General features: G+C 50.9%; 6 protein-coding genes across 6 annotated transcripts; 4 read left to right on the top strand and 2 right to left on the bottom strand.

The window, feature by feature from the left end:
- Positions 1 to 984: 984 nt before the first annotated feature.
- FTJAE_10733 (uncharacterized protein) lies at positions 985 to 4,833 on the top strand (the record flags this gene model as incomplete). The annotated part of the gene is made up of 2 exons (XM_037343604.1): positions 985 to 3,480; positions 3,532 to 4,833. 2 exons carry the CDS (start codon positions 985 to 987, stop codon positions 4,831 to 4,833), a joined length of 3,798 nt encoding a protein of 1,265 aa, XP_037202215.1.
- Positions 4,834 to 6,136: 1,303 nt separating this feature from the next.
- Positions 6,137 to 8,038, bottom strand: FTJAE_10732 (uncharacterized protein; the record flags this gene model as incomplete). The annotated part of the gene is made up of 2 exons (XM_037343603.1): positions 6,137 to 7,840; positions 7,895 to 8,038. The coding sequence occupies 2 exons, from the start codon at positions 8,036 to 8,038 to the stop codon at positions 6,137 to 6,139; spliced, it is 1,848 nt and encodes a 615-aa protein (XP_037202214.1).
- A 1,827-nt stretch (positions 8,039 to 9,865) lies between these two features.
- FTJAE_10731 (uncharacterized protein) lies at positions 9,866 to 11,367 on the bottom strand (the record flags this gene model as incomplete). Its single annotated transcript, XM_037343602.1, has 3 exons — positions 9,866 to 9,891; positions 9,941 to 11,183; positions 11,332 to 11,367. The coding sequence occupies 3 exons, from the start codon at positions 11,365 to 11,367 to the stop codon at positions 9,866 to 9,868; spliced, it is 1,305 nt and encodes a 434-aa protein (XP_037202213.1).
- A 1,353-nt stretch (positions 11,368 to 12,720) lies between these two features.
- FTJAE_10730 (cysteine desulfurase) lies at positions 12,721 to 14,493 on the top strand (the record flags this gene model as incomplete). The annotated part of the gene is made up of 3 exons (XM_037343601.1): positions 12,721 to 12,982; positions 13,056 to 13,879; positions 14,071 to 14,493. The coding sequence occupies 3 exons, from the start codon at positions 12,721 to 12,723 to the stop codon at positions 14,491 to 14,493; spliced, it is 1,509 nt and encodes a 502-aa protein (XP_037202212.1).
- A 1,050-nt stretch (positions 14,494 to 15,543) lies between these two features.
- Positions 15,544 to 16,142, top strand: FTJAE_10729 (mismatched base pair and cruciform dna recognition; the record flags this gene model as incomplete). The annotated part of the gene is made up of 2 exons (XM_037343599.1): positions 15,544 to 15,840; positions 15,894 to 16,142. 2 exons carry the CDS (start codon positions 15,544 to 15,546, stop codon positions 16,140 to 16,142), a joined length of 546 nt encoding a protein of 181 aa, XP_037202211.1.
- A 3,601-nt stretch (positions 16,143 to 19,743) lies between these two features.
- FTJAE_10728 (delta24(24(1))-sterol reductase) lies at positions 19,744 to 21,629 on the top strand (the record flags this gene model as incomplete). Its single annotated transcript, XM_037343598.1, has 3 exons — positions 19,744 to 19,778; positions 19,844 to 21,566; positions 21,618 to 21,629. 3 exons carry the CDS (start codon positions 19,744 to 19,746, stop codon positions 21,627 to 21,629), a joined length of 1,770 nt encoding a protein of 589 aa, XP_037202210.1.
- Positions 21,630 to 21,753: the final 124 nt, after the last annotated feature.

The following is a 21,753-nucleotide window of genomic DNA, read 5'->3' as shown; positions in this document are numbered from 1 at the left end:
AGGGTCCCGTCCCCAGAACAAGGTCTACCTGGCTCACCTTACCGAATCTCTAACGCCAGAGCCAGAAAAGAAGCCTTCCAGTCCGTCCCCCAGTCTTGCCTGTTCTGGGTCCAGGGGCTGCATACAATTACAAACCGCCGGCTGAACGAGACCCTTAGCAGCAGCCAAATCCGCGACTTTGACCTGACCCGACCTGACCTGACCTGACCTGAACTCAACTCAAATCAAATCTACTGAGCAAACAGGACTGGACAGGAGAGGAGGACCCAGACCTGATCGACACGCCTCGTTCCTCCAACCTACCTTTTTTTTCCCTTTCTCACTTTGACTTCAACCTCTCTTTTGTTTGTCTTTCAAACTTTGGACAGTCCCTTGTTGACTGCAGACTGCTTTTTGACATTGCTTGCTTTTGCGACATTGCGATAATCCACCTACCTGGCATCGCCACTCGTCTTCCTGCTATACTGCAAGGTATGTCTATTATTACACCCATTCCTCATTTCCCAAGGCACAGTCAAGGTTTTTGCTGTCGAACTGCAATTGAATTGGTGCTCTCGGCCGGCTCGCGACGTCTGGCGCACCCGTGTCCGTCAGCTATTGTCTCGTCAGTGGTCGACTTGTTGTACAACCTGTGACTTGTGTTACACAAAAAGCAACTCTCCGTCCTTACTTCCCGCCCAGTTCCGTACTTCAGATGGCAATACCATTGCGATTGTCGATTAACAGAAATCAGGTTCACTTATCGACCAAGCATATTGCCGCTCAGCCACCTCGAATCGCGCTCCCATCCCCCAACATTTCGCACGTCGGCAGAACAGAACAAGAGCCCGGGCCACAATCCTAATTCTGTGCCCGTCCGAGTTTATTTCGGCTCGCCTCGTACAAGGCAAACGAAACTTCCGGTCAGCGACTACCTCCCTGTCCCCCGACGCATTGTTTGGGAGACCTTTGCAGGTCTACCCCCGATATATATAGATTGCAGCCATGGCGACCGCACACGGCGACCTGGCCATGTCGCGGCCTACCTCCGGCATCATCTCTCCCCGCGACGTGAGATCTAGGACACAGAGTATCTCCAGCGATCGACCTTCAACAATTGCCCACAGCCTCATGTCGCCGCCACTCGCTGTATCACCCTCAGCGGCCTTCATCGCTGCCTCGGCCGCTTCTCAGATCGTTACAAACGACCACGATAGCCATGCTGATACCTGGTATGATCAGCACGGTGTTGAGCCAGCTAGCGATCCTGCGCTCGTCTCGGGAGAAGCACTGCAGCTTGTCAACAATTTTCTTGACCAGCTGCTTTTCAACTTCCTCTCCAAATCCCAAGCTACTACTCTCGCCAACTTAAGACCTGCTGTTTCGGAGGTGTTAAAACCCAAGCTTGCGAAAGATGCCGTCAACAATGCCGATGAGGAGTTACGTGAATATTTGGGCGACGGTGATGAAGAAGATTATGTACCGCCTACTGGCGACAAAGCGCGTGACTGGGACCTGGAATTGGTTTGGAAGCGTACCCGTCTTAGGTGCATGGTCTACTCTTCCTTAGGCGATATGGAGGAGGAAGACGAGGACCTCTACATGGAACAGGAGAATCTGGAGCTAGGCGCCAACGAGTCTGTCTCCGATGTTATCTCACCAGCTGTTGCAATTTTCCTGACTTCTGTGCTGGAGTATATGGGCGAGCTCACCCTTACTGTCGCGGGACAAGCCGCATACCACAGATTGCGGGCTAAATACCAGAAGGAGATCAATGAAGGGACCCGAAATCCCGCCGAGGTCGCCGACCGCATTGTAGTCGAAGAGCAAGACATGGAGAGGGTGGCTCTCGACCGAACACTCGGGCGATTGTGGAGGGGCTGGAAGAAGCGGATACGGTCACCTGTGATCGATCTAAATGGCCGCCCCTTTTCAAGGGCGTCTAATGGCCATTTAAGACAAGACAGTGTGTTCACTGATTCGCCCGCTTTAAGTCGGGTCCCAACCCGTGATGCAGAAGCTGAGGCACAAGATGAGCCTGTTGATCCAGCTCAAGTCGCGCTTCCTATTGGAAGTAACGATGTGGACGAAATCGAGATCCCTGGTCTGGCTTACAATAGTGATGATGAAGACGAGGAATTGGAGGCAGAGGAGGAAGCTGGAGGGCGCCGACCTAAGAGTTTGTTGATCCTACCCCTGGGAATTATTCAGGGCCTTCCCACGCCAACCTTATCGCAACCTAACACTCCCGACTTTGTTGGTCGCAAGCGTTCGAACTCGCTTCCAACACCCGGCGCATCACCATATCGTGCCGCTGCTAAACGATCGAAGGAGAAGGAGGCTGTGCCTATCGAGGCCAGTGTCGTTGAGGAGCAACAAGAGCCTGTCGAAGGAGCCAAGACGGAGCAAATCAGCAGCGAGAAACCCCGGGATGTTAAGGAGATCGATGGAAGCAAGCCTAAAGACGAGCTTGTTCCGGAGCCAGTGGCTCCCAAGAGCAAGCGGTTGTCAAAGATTATAACAAGCCGCATTCAGTCAAGACAGGACATCGCAGACGAGGATCCGAATTACGAGAAGGCAGAGATCCTGACATCAGCCCGAGTGTCAGTTGCTGGCAGCTCTTCGCCAGCACTGTCCGATACTGGTGGTCCGTTCCCACTAAGGAGATCATCAAGTGTGCACTCAGCGCGCATCATCGATGTAGCTGGTCCTAAGAGCCCCAGCGGGTCGCGCTCACCCTCAGCTGATGCTGCGGATCGTATCCGCCGGGCGAGTCTGACCATACCTCCAAGCAGTGGTCTCTCCAATGGTGTCAGCGCAGTTGATGTGCAGGCTCAGAACTCCCCCGCAACCTCAACTCGCCCAGGTCCGAAAAGTCGGTCTCCAGTCGATGCCATGCGAGGTTCTGTGCCAGCTGCTGCAACAATCTCTGAGTCTGACGAGGAGATGGATCGAAATCGAACCAGAGAGCAGAGACCTCACAAGTATATTGCTTATCAGCCTTCCACACCAACTGTTCCAGAGGCTGCCTCCCCCACCGAGGCCAAACGACCTCAAACTATTGTTGGATCCCCACATCACTCACCTGTTCTTCAACAATCCTCATCCAGTACCAAGGTGGCATCCTCGCGCCCTGAAAGCACCTCTGAAGCCATCACTGAGAAGTCTGCTGAAGTTCTACGAAAGCCGGCGGGCTATTCAAACCGACATGCTGCACGAAATGACAAGGTACCTACTTCTCCCACTCACAGTATTGGCATGGTATCCATAGAGCGATCAAGGACAAGGGAATCGGACGAAGATGGAAGCAACGCGCAGACCCCTCGGCCTATTCACACTTCAGGCTCATCAGCCTCCTCAGGTACAAGTCGACTCAAGGCTGTTCGAACTTCCGAGGACAATGGAAGCCGTTCAGCCATGGCCCGTAACTTTGAGGAGCTGATCCAGAGCAACCAAACCATCACATATACGCTGACGCCTGAGAATATGCGCAACATGGATGTAAGTAGAATATGCATTACCGAAAGAGAACGGAACTAACGACGACGATAGCACAAGCAGTCACTCGACAATTCGGTGTTTAAGGGATCCATGAAGAACGATGATTCTCGTGCTCATAACCGCTCCAGGTCTTCTTCTGCGGCAACCGATATTAAGAGAGCATCTCCCCATCACCGGGTTGGCGACGATAGAATGAAGCCGTTACCCTCTCCTAACCCGAACAGACCACGTATGTCTGCTGCACCAAGAGACGCTCGGGTTCCCAGCGAATCAACTGCGGATTTTGCAGAATTTATCAAATCTACTGGTCCCGCAGGAGACAGCCGTCCTATGCAACTTCGAAATGTGAGCAGCCCAAATACCCCCGGCAAGACCAGCCTCGATAGCCGTCGTGTTTCATCGGCAAGCAATCGGAATCGATATATGCCCCGTGATGCTGTGGTCGAGTCCCGTAGTGGCAGCTCGGATCTAATCGACTTTATCCGACAGGGACCCCCAGGCGCAAATAGCAACCGTATTCCTCACAACATCGCACCCTGGGACACAACCGGTGCCGAAGAGCCAGCAGGTGGTAAGGCCGTCGACGCCAACATTCCCGATATCCGATACAGCCAGGCTTCAACTCATGGCACCGAGTCATCAATGCCTTCGATTCACTCATCTATCAACTCCAACACGGCTCTTTTGAAGAACAAAGGACAGCCTGCTCCGACGAGCAAGATGTTTGATGAAGATGATATGATGCCCAAACGCAAGACTCGACGTGTCAAGGATCCTTACGCCATTGACTTTAGCGACGATGAGGATGACGAGGTCTTGCTTGCAACGCCCAAGCCTCCTGTTAAGAAGGAGGAGAGCTTGGCAGAGTTTCTCATGAACTACGAACCTCCACCGGAGCCTGTGACGACACCCATCTCACAGAAGATACCAAAGAAGAAAGCCAGCGCACCGAGCTTGATTGGGAGATTCACTCGCAAGGAGAGCAATCACTCCAACACTGCACCTGCATCACCTCAAGGCAACGACACTCGATCTCTAAGCAGCCGTGCAGGCTTCAGGAATTATATTCCTATCCAGGTCAACGTCCCATCAGGATATGACAAGTACGGGATGCCTACTGGTGAGAACTCATCTCGCCCTTCACAGCCTGCCTCGTCAGCGTCCTCTGGACGTCGCGTTCCCATGAAGAAGTTTGAGCCTCGAGATGCAGTATCGAACGTTTCACGTACATCGGACTTGGCAGCATTTCTGCGCACTTCGGAGCCTCCGCCACAGCCTGTGATGGCCCCTCCACCTCCCAAGGTAGAGAGCAGCAGTAGTCTATCGAAGATGTTCAGTCGCCGCAAGAAGTAATCAATGACAATGTATGTTGTCTACGCCCACGACCTGATTTATTTTTTTGCCGTCACTTTTTGCGAGAAGAAAAAAACGTTCTAGACGAGGATCTATACGCTCATGAGCTCATGTACTTCTTAATCTTTATTACTGGATGTCGGATTGTGATCTGGGATCTCGGGACATGGGTCCAGAATGTGATTCAAACCGTCCATGGGCGGGTTTTTAGTTTGGCCTTGTCATTTTTTGTCATATGGCATCAGCATGCATCTTGATATGCCTTCTGGATGTCTCAGACAGGGTTTTTCGTATCTTGTTGTCAGTCGAAGCGCAGAAAAGCGACTGCATGGGGTTCTCTGGTGAGGGTGAACGTGTACAAAGAAGATGTATGAGGGTGAACACGCTTCAAGAATAAATTCTTGCGCTTTTGACTCTACGGGGATGTGTCTACACATATATGAAGCATGCATTACACTATCAATCCTCCAGTTTCAAAGTTACAGTCACAATGAGTATCTGTTAACACCAGACGATGATAAAACATGATATGATTATATCGTATCCTAGACCCTCGGAGTGTTTGCTAGCTCCCATATGTATAACCGGAAGACAGCTGAGTCGACTGCTCTAAGCTGACGTTTACGCACATTGTGACATAGGCCGAACGAGGAATACACTGCGACAACCTGGGTGGCAGATAGAGTTGCGATTTCCCTTATTTTGCTTGCCTCATCTTTGCGAGTGGCAGATTTGACCGCGGAAGATGTGTGATTCGAGTCGATCTCGGATCCTAACTGGTCAAGCTCTAGTAGAAATTACTGGCTACTAAGCTACCTGTCACATTGGAATTTACAATGATACGTCAAGTGACAGAATCGGATCTATCTTTGCGGCATTGTCGGACGCAGTCGCCTTGTCAAGGCTGGGGGTTGACTTCAGGCGAACCATCAGACGAGAGGCTGAGGCTCTTCCCCCAATGACCTGTAGAAGGGTTGCATGAAACTGCCATTGGTTGTCCTGGGTCTAGCATATGAGGTTGCGTTGCCTGAGCCTGAGTGTTCACATACACTCATGAAGGAGTGGCCTGCATATGACATGATTGTCTTGAGCTGACTTGATTCTTGGTTGAGAATTCACTGTATCCATGTGCCGTACTGTATCAACCCGTGAGGTTCTATTATTATTGACTATGGTTTCTCATATTTGTAGAAATGCGTTGCTCCAAGACGATCTCTGAAAGGGCTATGGAAGGCCTCAAGGTCACGTAATTGAACTGAGGCCTCATCCACACACACAAATGCACGCACACACGCGCACGAGTTCATCGCCAAGGGCATGGATATGAAAGATCGAAACCATGTGCACTCCCGTTGCCCATACTCATCGTCTGGTAAAGCGAGGGCCGTGATCTGATAAAGTTGGCAGATGGGATGGGATCATCCTTTTGTGGCGATGCAGACTCGCCAAAATCCTGGTTTGATGACCATAGTATGCCTTCCTGTCCGCGACTTGTTTCCGAACGGGCAGAGGTACTAAGATGGCTATTTACACCTTGAGTTTGGGTCGCATAATTCGGAAACCCCTGAAGAACATATTCTGGGTCGAACGAAATGAGGATGATGGGCCTCAATTGTCCGTAGGCCATATGAGTTGGTGAATATACCAATATTCGCTCATCCATAGACCATTCGATCCCTTGAATAGGCTGGACGGGGTTGACAACGCCTTGGAGCCGAGCCAAGTCACTATCGTAGTGGCATGTTTCTTGGTCTCGTGGCCATATACTGACTGACGATTCCCGTTTCTTGGGCTGCACTCTGAGCTGCAACATCGAGTCAGGGCTGTAAGCCTCAGAAACAAGGTCGATGAAAGCACTGCACGATGGGTTGTATGAGCGCACAAAGCATTCTTGGAGGGTGTATGCTTTGGCGTCAGATGGGCCGTCACCAATGTGGATCGTCTCACTTGGTCGCTCTTCAACATGATTCTCGCTACTCCATTCGTCTTCTTCGAGGCTATCCACGGTTGACTCTGGCGGAGTGGGCAGAAAAGGCTCTGGCTGAGGGGCTTCTTCTTGTTTATCAAAGTGAAGCTCCTTTTTGTAGCACGTCCTCTGGCTGCCTGCATTTCCTGGGAACCACTCCTTTCGAGTCTCGACAATGGAGAGATTCCCTGTTTTCTCGTCTTTAGTGAGCTGCAACGAAGTCCAACGCTCGTCTACTGCGCCCTCTGAGTCATGGAGACGCCATAGGTTGCGCATCGGAGGCTTCTCGCACTTCTCATGGATCGCATTGTCCACGGGGAACCTCACAACTTGGTAGAAGTTATTGCGCATTCCATCATCGGCTTCTGTTCTGAAAGTGTTCGAAACACAGTAAAATTGACCGTCGATGATTTCAAAGCAGACGTCGGACCCTATACTCTCCCCGACAAGGTCCCATAGAATCAGCTGCGAATCAGCCCACCTGCGAGTCTGGAGATTGAGGCAATGAATGCTCCATCTGTAGCTGCCATCTGGTGTGGCATGTGATTTTGAACCCCAGAACAGGTAATTCTTGTCATTGCGTACAAATAGCGGGTGTCTTGAACACGGCCTTTGTACGACAACCCATGTGGGAGACTCTCTGAGCTCGAAGATGATGAGCCAACTGCTCGTGGTAGAATCTCGGAGAACTTGAGTGGCAAGACACGATAAGATGCCCTCGGCGTAGTAAAGGGGCTCAAAGGTGTGCGGTCTTTGACCATCAAAGTCTCTTACTGCGAGCTTGAGAAGTAGCGGAACATCGACTATCCTTTCAGACGTGAACCTTTTGTCGATTGTGCTGAGGACACGGAGATGGTTGCTATTAACAGTGTAGCACAAGTGTCCATTGGTATAAATGAAACGATCCGCCATGGCAACTATAGCAACCATCCATGGCTCTGCTGCCTGGACCGCTATTCGCCGCTTAGCAAGCTTACGGAATGACCTTGGAAAGTCCTTGGTAGACTGGGCCTCCTGAGCCTCTGCGGAATACGGTGCCTTCTGAGATGTTTGTCAGCAGGGACTATCTCACCAAGACAAGAGGCTGGGACGAACCAAGAGGGCAAGACGACACATTCGTCTGTCGTAGAGAATGTAGGCCAATGATTTGCAGGACAGAGCCAAGTTGAACACATCTTCAACGTCGAGCAACTCAACAAGAAGAGAAACAATCTCGAGAGGTAGTTTGAGAATGCTCATGGCGATGCTGCGAAGAGAGAGCGAAGAGACAAGATCCTGTTGAGCGGCGTGGGTTCATGTTCACAAGCGTCAAGATATACCGAGCCGTATACAGAATACGACGCTATTCACAGCGCCCTGGTCGTTATTAAGTCCCTCATTACGGGAGAAGAGGGGAGCAGAGCCGCAAGACTCCTTGAGCTCCGAGTCACGATCCACAGCCTCGTCGGGTTCAAGGAGCCTGCCTACCCCTGCCCAAAGGAATGCCAACGAATTCTTGGACGCCCCATGTCTTTGTTCTCAAATTCGATTAGTTAAAAAAAAGAGCAATCATGGCGAGTTGGAAATTCGTGGTTGGTTGGTGTTTGGGTCAAGAGCAAGTTTTGGCAGAGAAGAATGAGGCTCTTTTTTGTTTAGCTGACGATCGCTTAGAAGAGTCTAAGGTCTAAGCTCGCGTGCCACTGTTTTCTTCTTCTCTCCTTTTTTCTTAGTATTCAGGTCAAGGTGACCAAAGCTTGACTCGATGTGCAGGTCCTCGACGTCACGAGGATATCGAGATGGTGTATGCAGAGTCTAAGTTGGGTTACGCAAGTGTCTTCAGAGTCTGTCAATAACGTATAAGAGACAAGGCCACGACAGGTTGATTTGACCCGTCATTGTACTAAGCAATTAGTCTCGCGGCGCAGTCGGACTAAGGTAATCGTCGTACTAACGATGAACATGGTGTAACTCGTTCCAGAAAGTAAATCAAGAGGCTCTGCTGGTGTTGTACGGCGGTTCAACCCTCAGAAGCATACCTTAATCGATATTCTACAGCCTGCCACTCACTTACCTGTTGGGTTTGCCTCACGTAAGGTACCTAGTTTGTATGTACATACTTCAGTCCCGAGCAGTCTTTGGCTTCAGTTCAGCTCAAGGACAACTCTCACGAATATCACGACTTTACCCAGAAGCAGCTGTTTGTGGCGGCGCGATTGGTACTTTACCTAAGGTACCCATTCATCTGCGAAATCAGGCTGTGGTGGTATCTGCTGAGAGTATTGTATTCAGCCAATATTTCAGGATTGGCCAATTGCACGACGTCTTTCATGTTCTTACGTACATGCATGGATGTTTTGAGGGTGTATGTCCCCTGTTGAGATCCCTGAGGGGTCAACCCCGTTTTTGAGCCTCATTCAACCTCGTCACAATCTCATACGCATGATTCAGTCCTTGACAAAAGCGGGCTCTAGCATGCATACATATGTGCAGACCCATGGCTCGCTAATGACCTTTAGAGTATACTTCGCGATGTTTGGAGCAATCAAACCAGGCTGCCTGACATCCAATGGCTAGGTAGATGCTCCCCCCAAGAGGCTGGCGACATGTATCAACGCCGATTATTCATCCAAGCCGTGTCCGTCAAGCCCGACCACCCCAATTGGCTACAACTAGAAGCTACAAAGCCATCGTGCACGTAATGGTTCAAGAAATAGTAGTATTGTATTATCTGCTTCTGTAGACAGCAAAAGCCCTATCCATTAACGCCAGAAATGCCCCATCTTCTTTCTTCCTTGGCCATAGAGGCTCCTTGCATCTCCAGAAACAAAGGGTCATTGCATTTCGTTTCCAGGACATCGAGTAAACACCATGGACTGTTATTTCATCTTCACGGCTCAGCCTCCCGTGCTTCGTCCATGCGCCTCGGCCTTCCTAATATCTACTTTCGACTGATGCTGCTCTCTGAATTATGGATGTCTATTGTAAGCAAGTTTTGATGGGCTGTTTCGTTTTATGTCCAGGTATCGAATAGTGGTAGTCTTATCACGGATTAGATCACCTTCGTGACCGATGCAACGATCACGCTCCTCAGCTGTTGAGCTGGACATAATTGCCTGTTCCCTGTTAGTACCTGATGAGTTCTCGACAACCAACAGCACTCACCTGGAAACTGTCCCTCCTTGCCTTGCAGTCGTCCACTCCACCATTCGTTCTCGTTCTGCGTCCTTGTAACAATCTCGATAACGTCACCAGCTCGGAAACTTAGATCGCCCTCGGCTTGCGCAGCGTAATCGTACAGAGCTGTTACAGTCTCAACTCCCGGGGCGGTGAGGCGCATGGGCTTGGGCTTAGGCTTAGGAGGCGGTGGCTTCTTCTTACCAGCAGCGATAGCTGCCAGGCCTGCATTGGCGCCTGTTGGAGGACTGTACGGCGGAGGAGCGGCACCTTCGTTGGCGGTCGAGGCGGGGCGTTGATAGCCCCCAATTTTGGGGCTCGTCACAGTGCTGCTTGGCGGTTTGGAACCCTCGCCTCCCTGTGTAAGGAGTGCGGGCTGCTTGGGGCCTTCGAGGGCAGGCTTGGCCCCGTATCGCACAGGTCGTGGGCGACCGGTGGTCTTGAAGCGACAGATGGACAGTGCCTCGGCCTGTTCTTGAATGTCGCCGCGCTTCTCATGGAAAGCATCTTCAATGTCGAGCGTGAGATCGAAATAACCGATGTCGCAATTTTGCATCTTCTCGTGGAGTGTGTAGAAGATGTTGAGCTGCATGTAGTAGAACGATTGGAAGAGGGGCTGGATGAATTCACGCTCGAGCTGGAAAAGCTTGGGTAGCTCGTCCTTGAGGAGATCGTTGAAGTAGTTGAAGTCCTGGGTGGCTTGCTCGACATCTCCTTCGGCCTTCCACATTGCCTTTTCGTCCTTGGCAGTGCGCTCTTTCTTGTCCTGCAGCTTCTTGAGTGTTGTGCGGTGTCGGTCGTAGTCTAGTCTCTTGTGTTCACGCTTGAGGGCGGTCTTGCGTATCACCTTGATGACGTCGAGCAACTCGTTAGCGGGACGGATAATCCTAGATTCTATCATTTCCAACTCCGGTGCCAATGTCTCTTGCAGGTCCTTGACTACAGCCTCGTATTCTTCGCAAGCACGGATGCCTTCGGGGTTACCCTCGATCTTCATTGAGTCTGGGTCTGACATGCGACCCGAGATGGGCTTGTAGACTTCGGTCATGGCCTTGCTGAACTCGATCTGATGGGAGAGCATGCCATTGATGGACTCGAAGTACTTTTTGGACTCATCGTGGAGCTTCTTGGTCTCAGTCTCGAGTTCCTGGAAACGACGTTCGGCATCGATGTAGACAGCATCTTTGGTATGCTCGCCAATGTTGAATTTGGACTTGAACTGTTGCGGAGCCTAAGAGCAAGATACGTATTAGTTTGAGATCGTGTGTCTCATCATGATGGCGTGTCTCGACTCTTCAGCCGCGCGCAAAGGGCGTTTTGTGCGCGCGAGACATGCTGGCTGGAATTCCAAGCACCATCAAGTGAGGGGCACGGCTTACCCGAGTGAGGCTCTTCTGGAAGCCTTTGAAGCTCATGGCGAGAGCGCGGCGATAGTTGTTAGATTAATCTAGTGATGCCAGTAGTAAAGTCGGTGTTGGGTGGGAGAAGACTGAGTGAGTATCGCGAAAACCCTCAGATCGCGAGGCCGCCAAAAGTTAGACGAGAGGGTAACTTATGAAGCTCTCGATTATGACAGGGCAGGACAGCCCAGAACATGACTGAGTGAGTCGTGGAACGGTGACGTCCACTTGTGTGGCTGTGTTTTAGTTTAGCTCCCAGGTTTAAGTTCCCTCACTGGACCTTTTTTGCTGCCCAGCCCGTCCTTTGCCTTGCTGCCAAGCCTGCCGGTTTCCGATGCTGTGGCTATTCAGAGGTTGAAGAAATAATAGGGGCACATGGGAGGGAGGAACTGAGATGACACTGGCGGCAGTTCAGGGACTACCGGTATTCAGTACATAGGTAGTATGAGACTGACAGGGAAGATAGCTACGGAGTATATCAAAGTATTTAGCTAAATGTGAGCTCGATTCCCTGATAATGTGGTTTGTCTTGAACCATATGCCTTTTTTCAGCACCGAGTTGACCGGAACAGTCTTTTACCTTGGTACTCAGGGCCCGGGCTTTAGAGGAGTGACCTTGGGGATTATAGCCACTGCGTCCACTGCGTCATGGGCGTTGCGTCACTCTTGACAGCTTTCAGGGATCAATGCCACAGGTCAAGTCGTAAAGGCGCTGCACCTGAGCCACAAGCCCTCCATTTCTTTTACATACCTAGGTAGGTAGGTAGGCAGTACTGCAGCTATTGCAGATAGTTAGTTCATCCTTGGGGAACGGGGCAATGTCTGGAGCAAAGAATACTATGTAATATACGCCCGTGCCTATTGGGTTCGGTGAATTGCAGGCTCAACGAAAACTCCGCCTGCACCGCAATAGGAAAACCCAACCCTCCGCATCAGGAACAAGTTCTGGCTGAGCCTGCTGGGGTCCCTCATGTTGAGGCTCTGAACTGAACTGACAGCCTGCATAGATTGCAGATAACACCTGGAAAGGCCCTGCAAAGAACGTCGCATCTCTTACTGTTTCACATCTCGCCACGAAATAATGACTCTTCCATCTTGTCCTCACAAAAACGGTTTCGGCTTCTCCTCCGCCGTGAACCTAAGACCTAAAGAGCGCAACTTCTGCCGCTCCCCGGCTTTTTCAACCAATGGCCGGTGCCGAATCTGCCGGAGGCTTATCACCGAGGGCCCCGAGCCGACAAGCTAATGACAAATCTTGGACCTGGAGCTCAACGCCTCCTCCACCGAAATTCACTTCTTCTCTTCTTCTTCCCACTGGCTTAGCTTGACGTTTCTTCGTCCTTGCAACTGCCAGACATGCAATTCATAATGTCTTCCAATATCGCTTCATGCGCCCTGCGCTCGGCGGGCCGAGTTGGCTTGAGCCCAGCCTCTCGCGTTACAGTAGCTCCCCTGCGAGGTATGGCTCGCGCAGCTGTCGTGGCGAGGCGCACATCACGACGTGGATATGTGTCTGAGACCAAGAGGGATAATGCTCAGGTCGAGACGGCCATCAAGCTCGACAAGAAGGCCTTTGCTGACATCCCTCCACCTGATACTCCCTCCAATGCTAGCGTTAGTCCAATGGCTGGTAAGTGAATCTTGTCCCGCTCTACCTAGTGAGCGAGATTTTTTTCTATATTGAGGCTAATCATCCCAAATAGAAGTCCTGAAGCAAGCAGCAGTTATGGAAGAGGGCCAGCGCCCCATCTACCTCGACATGCAGGCTACAACACCCGTCGATCCTCGAGTTCTCGATGCAATGATGCCATTCTATGTCGGCGTCTATGGCAACCCCCATTCGCGGACACATGCTTATGGATGGGAGAGTGAGAAGGCTGTAGAAGATGCGCGTGAGCACGTCGCCAAGCTTATCGGTGCTGACTCCAAGGAGATCATCTTCACCAGTGGTGCCACCGAGAGTAATAACATGAGTATCAAGGGTGTCGCTCGCTTCTTTGGCCGATCCGGTAAGAAGAAGCACATCATCACAACACAGACTGAGCACAAGTGCGTGCTCGACAGCTGCCGCCATCTCCAAGATGAGGGCTTCGAGGTCACATATCTCCCTGTTCAGAACAACGGTCTCATCCGAATGGAGGACCTGGAGGCCGCTATCCGACCCGAGACTGCTCTCGTCAGCATCATGACTGTCAACAACGAGATTGGCGTGATCCAGCCTATTGAGCAAATCGGCAAGCTGTGCCGATCGAAGAAGATCTTCTTCCATACTGACGCTGCCCAAGCTGTGGGCAAGATTCCTCTCGATGTCAACGCCATGAACATTGACTTGATGTCAATTTCCTCACATAAAATCTATGGTCCCAAGGGTATTGGTGCCTGTTATGTCCGAAGGCGACCTAGGGTCAGACTGGACCCTCTTATTACCGGCGGTGGTCAGGAACGAGGTCTCCGAAGCGGAACTCTCGCTCCCTCCCTTGTTGCCGGCTTTGGCGAGGCTTGTCGCATCGCCAAAGAGGAGATGGCTGTAAGTACTCATGACTTTCTCAAACCTCTCGCTGTACATATGATGAGTTGCTCTACACATGCATGGCTTTCTGAATGGCCCGTGACAAGGCCGGCCGTGTTGATCGAAGCTTCTGTCTGATCTACGCCATCTTTCAATCTTGTCTCATTTCCATACCTACGTACATGAGAGAGATACTGACCGATCTATAGTACGATACCAAGCGCATCAAGTATCTCTCAGATCGCCTGCTGAACGGCCTGTTGTCTATGGAGCACACAACACAGAACGGCGCTGCCGACTCCTTCTACCCCGGTTGCGTCAACGTCTCCTTTGCTTATGTCGAGGGAGAGTCTCTCCTGATGGCTCTTAAGGATATTGCTCTGTCTTCGGGCAGTGCTTGTACCTCGGCCTCACTAGAGCCTAGCTACGTTCTGCGCGCGCTTGGCAACAGTGACGAGAGCGCCCACAGCAGTATCCGATTCGGTATTGGCCGCTTTACCACTGAAGCTGAGATTGACTATGTTCTCAAGGCGGTGCAGGAGCGTGTCACCTTCCTCCGAGAACTGAGCCCTCTGTGGGAGCTCGTCCAGGAGGGTATCGACTTGAATACCATTCAGTGGAGCCAGCACTAAGCAAGCTGTGATGATGATGATTGTCCGTTCACCTAGAGTTCCATGCTCAGTCTTGGTTACTCTGGATGAATCAAGGACGTTAATGACGATGGCCGGCTGAAGCGAGGCTCAGTTGTGTCTGTATAGCATACTGTAATATCAGAGATACCTCTTTCTTTTATATTCTGAGGACGAAAATAGGGAGCAATTGGTCAAGGGGGTAACATTTTATAGGATGGATCAAAGGAAGATAAACAGGCGCCTCTCATTCACATCAAGCACCGGGAACGTGCTTTGCCTGTTGGAAATGAAACAAACAATCGGAGTTGAGTTTGGCTTGAGATCAAGACTAGAGTCGCACAGAATGAGAAACGACCATGCATTATTGCGCATTCCGACCACGTTTTATCTTCTAAAATGGTACCATATGTGACGCAATGTTCCATGAACCTTAGCGTTTGACAAAGTGACAGTTTATACGAGTCTTGCTTGGTGAATGAATGTTGACAATCACATGCGTGGCTAAAAACAGCACTTGTGCACGCTGAAGGAGGGCATATGGCCATTGCTTCGAATCTCGATCTCGACAATCCTGTACAAACAATCGACATCAAGTGATGGGGTGATCCAATATTATTACGTTACTCAACCACTCCGAAACGTGGATCGCGACTTCCTGGCGTTTGTGGATGAGTTCCATCTATGAGGTGGATGTACCTACAGGCTGCTGCCTTCCTTTGTTGACGTCATATCTACCTACCTAAGCTCCTGCCCACCAACAGCTCCTTCCACCTCTACATACGTGCCTGCCAACCTACCTAGGTACCTGCGCGGCGCGTCACTGCAATTGTCGATGGAAATGACATCATTGTGCCACTGCAGTTGCCTTGGTGAGATATCTTCCTTCGTGATGGACTTCCTTCAAATTACTATAAAGTGTTCTCCTCTGCCGCCTCTCGACTCAACTTGATTCCTTCATCAACATCCTTGAAATCCAAACACTATCAAGAACTCCAGCCTACACAAGCACAAACAAACCCACAAATCTTACCAAACCCATCAATCATCAACATGTCTGATACTCCCCAGCCTTCCACTCTCAAGTCCGTCGTCGACTCCGCCTCCGGCGCTGTCCAGAGTGCTATTGGCAGTCTCACTGGAAACACCAGCGACCAGGCCGCTGGCGACCTCAAGAAGCAGAAGGCTGAAGCCGAGCATGATGCGTCCCACGCTACCGCTAAGCTCCCCGGTGCCACCCTCTCTGGCTCCGGTGCCGCCGCTAAAGATGATCCCAACCGCACCGAGGGTTCTTGGAACCAGACCGCTGGCTCCGCTAAGGAGGCTGTTGGTGGAATCATCGGCAGCGAGGTAAGTTGGATAACTCGAGTCATGCTTACTTTACTTACTAATATGATCGATAGTCCCTGAAGAAGGCTGGCCATGAGCAGAATCTCGAGGGTAGAAACCAGGAGGCCAAGGGTCAGCTCAGCGATCTCGGCACTGGCATCAGCAACCGTGTCCAGGGCACTGTTGGTGGCGCCGTCTCCAACCTCACCGGCGACAAGGAGCAAGAGGCTCACTACGACGAGCTTCGTGCTGAGGGCAAGACCCGCCAGCGTGGTGTTGAGCACGACATCCAGAAGAAGGCCGAGGCAGAGAGCCGCGAATAAACCGGCAAATCCAACATGGTACTAGCGCAGGGTGGAAAGCATGAAGTGACGAGAATATGATACCCCAAAGTTGTGGCATGGACGGAGGAGGAAGGTCCCTCTAGATACTCCTAATAAACACCATCAACAATTACTTAAACGTGGCAATTTGTGAACTTTAACAGTCGTGCTTGTTCTGTGATGCCGAAATTGCATCTGCTGTGTGCTTGAACATGCCCCTTGAGGCCAAAAAAAAAAAAAAAAAAACCCTCAGGATCTGGGTCCGAAGCAATGAAAAGACTTGGGTAAAATACCATCAGCCTAGTGTTTTCGTGAAAGAGAACACCCTATCACTTAGGATAGGTCTCAAGCTTTCTTGCATCCCTTCTGTGCAACTCATCCTCACTCCTAAACCCATTACTATTCGAATGCCGAATCCCATCGCTTGTGACAGCCATATGGGCTTGTCAGGTGCAAAAGAACCATTGATATAGTGATGAGTGCAGGACCTCGAAAAACGTGCAGTTTGCAGCCAAGTACACGCACTATCATTGCGAAATTCATGCGCTGTTTCCCAAGAGCTTTGCCTCTGTTTCGACATGATTATGTCATTGTTTTCTGATTTACACAAGCCGGCATGCATTGGCTGATCTACTGTAGACACGAGCAGTAAAGAGCTATCATGGCCCCTCAACACTGAACGTTGGAGGAGACTCCTCACTCGGAGCCATTACTAAGAGTACAAATATTAAATAACGTGTAGACCTGTGCCTTAGTGACTATGAGAAGCTGGAGTAGCAGGAGAAGCACAGGATTTTCTATGCAAGGGTATCTCAGGCCAAAAGAAATTGCCGTAGCTCTGCGTCTTGTGTGCTGGATTCCCATTTCCTCATGCCTTTGCGTCGTGGTAGTATTTCCGTTCATATTTCCATTCACAATTCACGGTGGCACAGAGACGCGCGGTGCCTTGCTGTGGCTGCCTCTGGTCACTTGAGTGGTCGGTAGAATGTTCGAATCTTGATTCTGTATTCTAACAAGTTCCCAGTTCACAACCCTGTGCGGCCGGATACCTCGTTTAACTCACACAAAGACACCTTCAAGCTTGATGAACGGACAGCGAGGAGGCAACCAGGGGCCTGAAGCGTAAGCTTTCTTGTCACCTGATAGATCAAACTTACTGCGGAAGTGACCTGGATGGACGGGATATTGAGGAAGTACAGGTCTGGCTTGGTTCATCAAGAATACATCTAGGGATAGGGAATGTCAGCTCTAGAGCGGGAAATGATATAAAAGGGGTTGGGTTGGCAGGCCCTGGTTCATCTGATGTAGTGAGTTGCACCACAGTAACCATGAGAGTTTTTCCCAAGTAACAACGCCCGCAACTCAAATAAGCACAGTAAACAAACGGGTTCCGAGTCGCACCTAAGAAAATTCTGCTAATGTGCTCTTCAGAAATACAGATGCAACGTCCACGAAAAGGGAGTGTGGAGTCAATGCAAAGGGAGTGGCAGGCAATGGAAGTCTCACAGCGCATGAAGCCAAAAGAGAGTAGGGGAACAACTAGACTAGCCTGGGAAGTGCGTCTTCTAGTGCAAACGACATTTGGTAACTGCTAGAAATATGAGGGATAAAGGCTAAAAAATGCCAGTCCAGCTCAAAAGAAGACTGACATTATGATTCATGAGCTATAGTGATCATCCGTCACAGAGGTATTTGATAGTGTGCCCTCTCTCAGATAGTCCTGACTGGACTCCCAAGAGTATCCGTACAGGCATGTACGAATACTTGGGAGGGGCATGGAACGACTGGTGACAGGATGACTTGCGTGAGCAAAAGGAACGGGCGAATGTACCTCCAGAGTCAGTAAACAGGATAGAAGGAGGAAGATGAAGACAATCTTGGCATCAGTCAGACCAAGAGTGGCGAGTACTTGAACCAAAGGAAAGGTACTTCTGCGATGTCTGCGTAACCTCTCAAAGACCCCTCCTTGGGTCGAAGACAGGCTCGAGAGAAGACCCGCGCTGGCAGGGATCAAGACTGAGGAGAAAGAATCAAAGACCATCTCATCAACATGGAGCCAATCTCAGACTCTTACAGTGTGTCAAACACTTTGTTGCTGATCATCTATTTTGGAGAGAGATGGGCTCAGGTTCAGAGACCCAGCTACATCTGTCCAGCTGCATGTCTCGTCTAAGGTGGGAGAACAAAACCAAGGATTCCCATCCGTCCGGGTAAACATATAGCGTCAAGGAGCATTTCGGAACACGAATGACCAAGTTACAGTAAAAGTACTGGACTGACACCAGAAGAGAGGCCTATCAGAACATCCGCAAGGAGCCACATCATGAGAGTATCACGCCGAGGTTCGACGGCACAGGAACGGTTGACAAGGATGAAGATGGCTTAGACGTTACGATGTAGCCCTCTTGAGCTTCCTCAATACACGGAACCGTAAACCCCTCAACTCAATGGATCACCGTCGAGACCGGGTGACGGAGATTATCATGATGCCGAGTTGAAAAGCAAGTCAAAGTTTGTGGAGGAAGTTGATGTTTCAAGGTGTAGGTATTGGATTGTCGTTGATAAACGTCGGGGCTTAGCTTCATGCACGATTCGTATAGCATACCCTTGTCGCACTTGTCGGCGTGTAAGGGGAGGATCAGTACGTTTAGGGCGATCCAAGCGAGCGATGAGGCTCAAAGATGAAGACTGACGCATTCACTATCTGGGGGTCATGACGGGCGGGCAGAATAGCAGTGGGCTAACCCCTGTCAAATCGCTATACGAATCGTGCATTAGCGTGGTGTCGATGATTGGCCTTTGGGGATTTCTGGGGCAGATGAGCCTGAGGTACCTGACGCTTCGCACAAGACTCTACAGAACAACAAGTACCTCAATTTCCAGGCGCATGGATCGCCTGTCAGACCTCTTATCTGATTGGCTGTGTCCCCTGAGGGAGATTGCTCCGAACGGCCAACTGCAGCGCGCCAATAGCACAACACGTTTTCTTATTCGGATCCCCCATCGCGAGAATTGTAACTGTACAAGTACTTGGGACTGCAAACTGCAACTTTGGGTGTTGTTGGCAACACGCCCCCCTCCACCAACTTTTTTCCCTCTCTCTCTCTCTCCCCATCTCCATTGTTTGGTGTCTTGTTTTGGGTATCCTCCACTTGACTCTCTTCTTTTCCTTCTTGTCGGGATATAGGTGTCATCGCCAAACCTAGCGGATACTTTACTGTCTGTCTGCCAAGGTACCTCCAAATTAGGCATTTTTACTTAATGCCCTAGTTAACGTACCTACCTTAGTCTTTTTCACTCCAAGACACTGTCACCGCCCCCTGTTCCTGTATTTGGGTTTGTTTGCTTTGATTTGCCGTGCCGCCGTCCACAGTTGCATCTCTGGCTTTTCAACCCGCATTCGAGGCGTCCAGTCCAATTGCTTCTTTCTGTTGTCTTGCGCACTGTGGGAAAAAGCACAGTCTTCAGTCTGGGTCATCACAGCCTGATTGACGGCGGTTCAGGCTCTCGGGGACCTGGCTCCAGCTTCTTAGTCTCTTTCTGGGTTCTGCCTCTGTTCAACTGTCCATTATATAAAGGCTCTCTGAGTCCTTCCTTCAAGATGTCTTCAAGATATTCACTACGCCAAACTCCCAGGTTTGTTTGCTCCTCTATTCCTCAACCCCAAGTTCTCTATCATGTTGCTAACTTTGCGCCTCCAGGAAGAAGGAACTCTTCGAGGGCATGGTTGAGACCCCTATTCGTCGCTCACGTTCAAATCGCCGCCAGACGTCCCAACCTCTGTCAGACGTCGAAACCGAGTCAAACTCTGCCGTTGAGACTGTCTCGCGACCTACTCGCCGACGCACCGCTAGGTTCACCGAAGAGCTCGACGAGGATACAGATTCCGACAACATGGGGGCTGTCAACAGAGCCTCCAATGGCAAGACCAATGGCCATGCCAATGGCCTGTCAAACGGTGATGCCACCAATGGCCACGCCACCAACGGTCATACTACATCCAACGATGCTTCTGGTGCTGCACCAATCAATTCGGTCATGGAGAAGACCGAGGGTGTCCCTCAAGACCCCAACGTGGTTGATGGCTGGAGGCCAGGCCAGGATCCCAAGATTGACTACTCTGGAGAATTCGAGTTTGGTGGTTCTTTGGGCACCGCTGCCATGATGGTACTCTTCCCTATACTCATGTGGTATATGTGGATTGGCGCCACTTACTACGATGGCAAGTTCCCCTCCCGTGCCGACGGTCAGTCCCGGGGCGAGTTCGCTGCTCACCTCGTCAATCTGGTCTACACTGGTGCATTCCCCCGCCTCCAGGTCTGGGCCTGGTACTGGTCTTATCTCATCGTTGAGGGTGCCTTCTACTGCCTCCTCCCCGGTGTTTGGGGCTATGGCAAGCCTCTTCCTCATGAGGGAGGCAAGCAGCTTCCCTACTACTGCAGCGCCTACTGGAGTCTTTACACCACTCTTGCTTGCCTTGCCTTGCTGCATTTCTCTGGCATCTGGCCTCTCTACACTGCCATTGATGAGTTCGGTCCTCTTCTGTCTGTTGCTATCCTCAGTGGCTTCCTCGTCAGCTTTGTGGCCTATTTCTCTGCTCTTTGGCGTGGCAAGCAGCACCGCATGACGGGATACCCCATCTACGACTTTTTCATGGGCGCTGAGTTGAACCCCCGGTTGTTTGGTATTCTCGACTTCAAGATGTTCTTCGAGGTTCGCATGCCTTGGTACATCCTGCTCATCCTCAGTCTTGGCGCCGCCGCTCGTCAACATGAGCAGTACGGCTACGTCTCTGGTGAGGTTTGGTTTCTCGTCATGGCTCACTTCCTCTACGCCAACGCCTGTGCCAAGGGAGAGGAGCTCATCATCACCACCTGGGATATGTACTATGAGAAGTGGGGTTTCATGCTCATCTTCTGGAACCTCGCTGGTGTTCCTCTCTCTTACTGCCACTGCACTATCTATCTAGCTAACCACCACCCTGATGTGTACCGCTGGAACCGCGGTATTCTCGCTGCCATGTTCGCTGGCTACCTCTTCTGGTACTGGGTCTGGGATAGCTGCAACAGTCAGAAGAACCGCTTCCGCGCTATGGAGAAGGGCAAGTTGGTCCTACGCAAAACCTTTCCTCAGGTCCCCTGGCAGACCATCCACAACCCCAAGACTATTGTCACCCCCCAGGGAACTATCCTGGTTGACGGTTGGTATGGTCTTGCCCGCAAGATTCACTACACTGCCGATGTGTGGTTCGCTGTTTCTTGGGGTCTGATTACAGGCTTCGAGAGCCCTTTCCCCTGGTTCTATCCGGTCTTCTTCTGCGGCATGATCGCTCACCGTGCTGCTCGAGACATCACCCGTTGCCGTCGCAAGTACGGTGATGCTTGGCTCGAGTATGAGCGACGTGTACCTTACCTCTTCATTCCCGTAAGTATCCACCAAAATGCTCCTTGAACCCTGATACTAATAGTCTCTTAGTACGTCATCTAAGGAGTCGAAGAGGCCACTCGGGTGCAAGTCAGACTCGCCCCGACCCCGAGGGACACTTAGTGCCTGTGTATTATTCTCAGCCAGCGGCTCCTGATGCCGCCAGGTGTTTTGGTCAGTGGAAATA

The sequence above is a fragment of the Fusarium tjaetaba genome (genome assembly GCF_013396195.1).
Source record: "Fusarium tjaetaba strain NRRL 66243 chromosome Unknown NRRL66243_c0000253, whole genome shotgun sequence".
Taxonomy (NCBI): Eukaryota; Fungi; Ascomycota; class Sordariomycetes; order Hypocreales; family Nectriaceae; genus Fusarium; species Fusarium tjaetaba.
The sequence above is the reverse complement of the archived record's forward strand: the minus strand, read 5'-3'. Positions and strand labels throughout refer to the sequence as shown.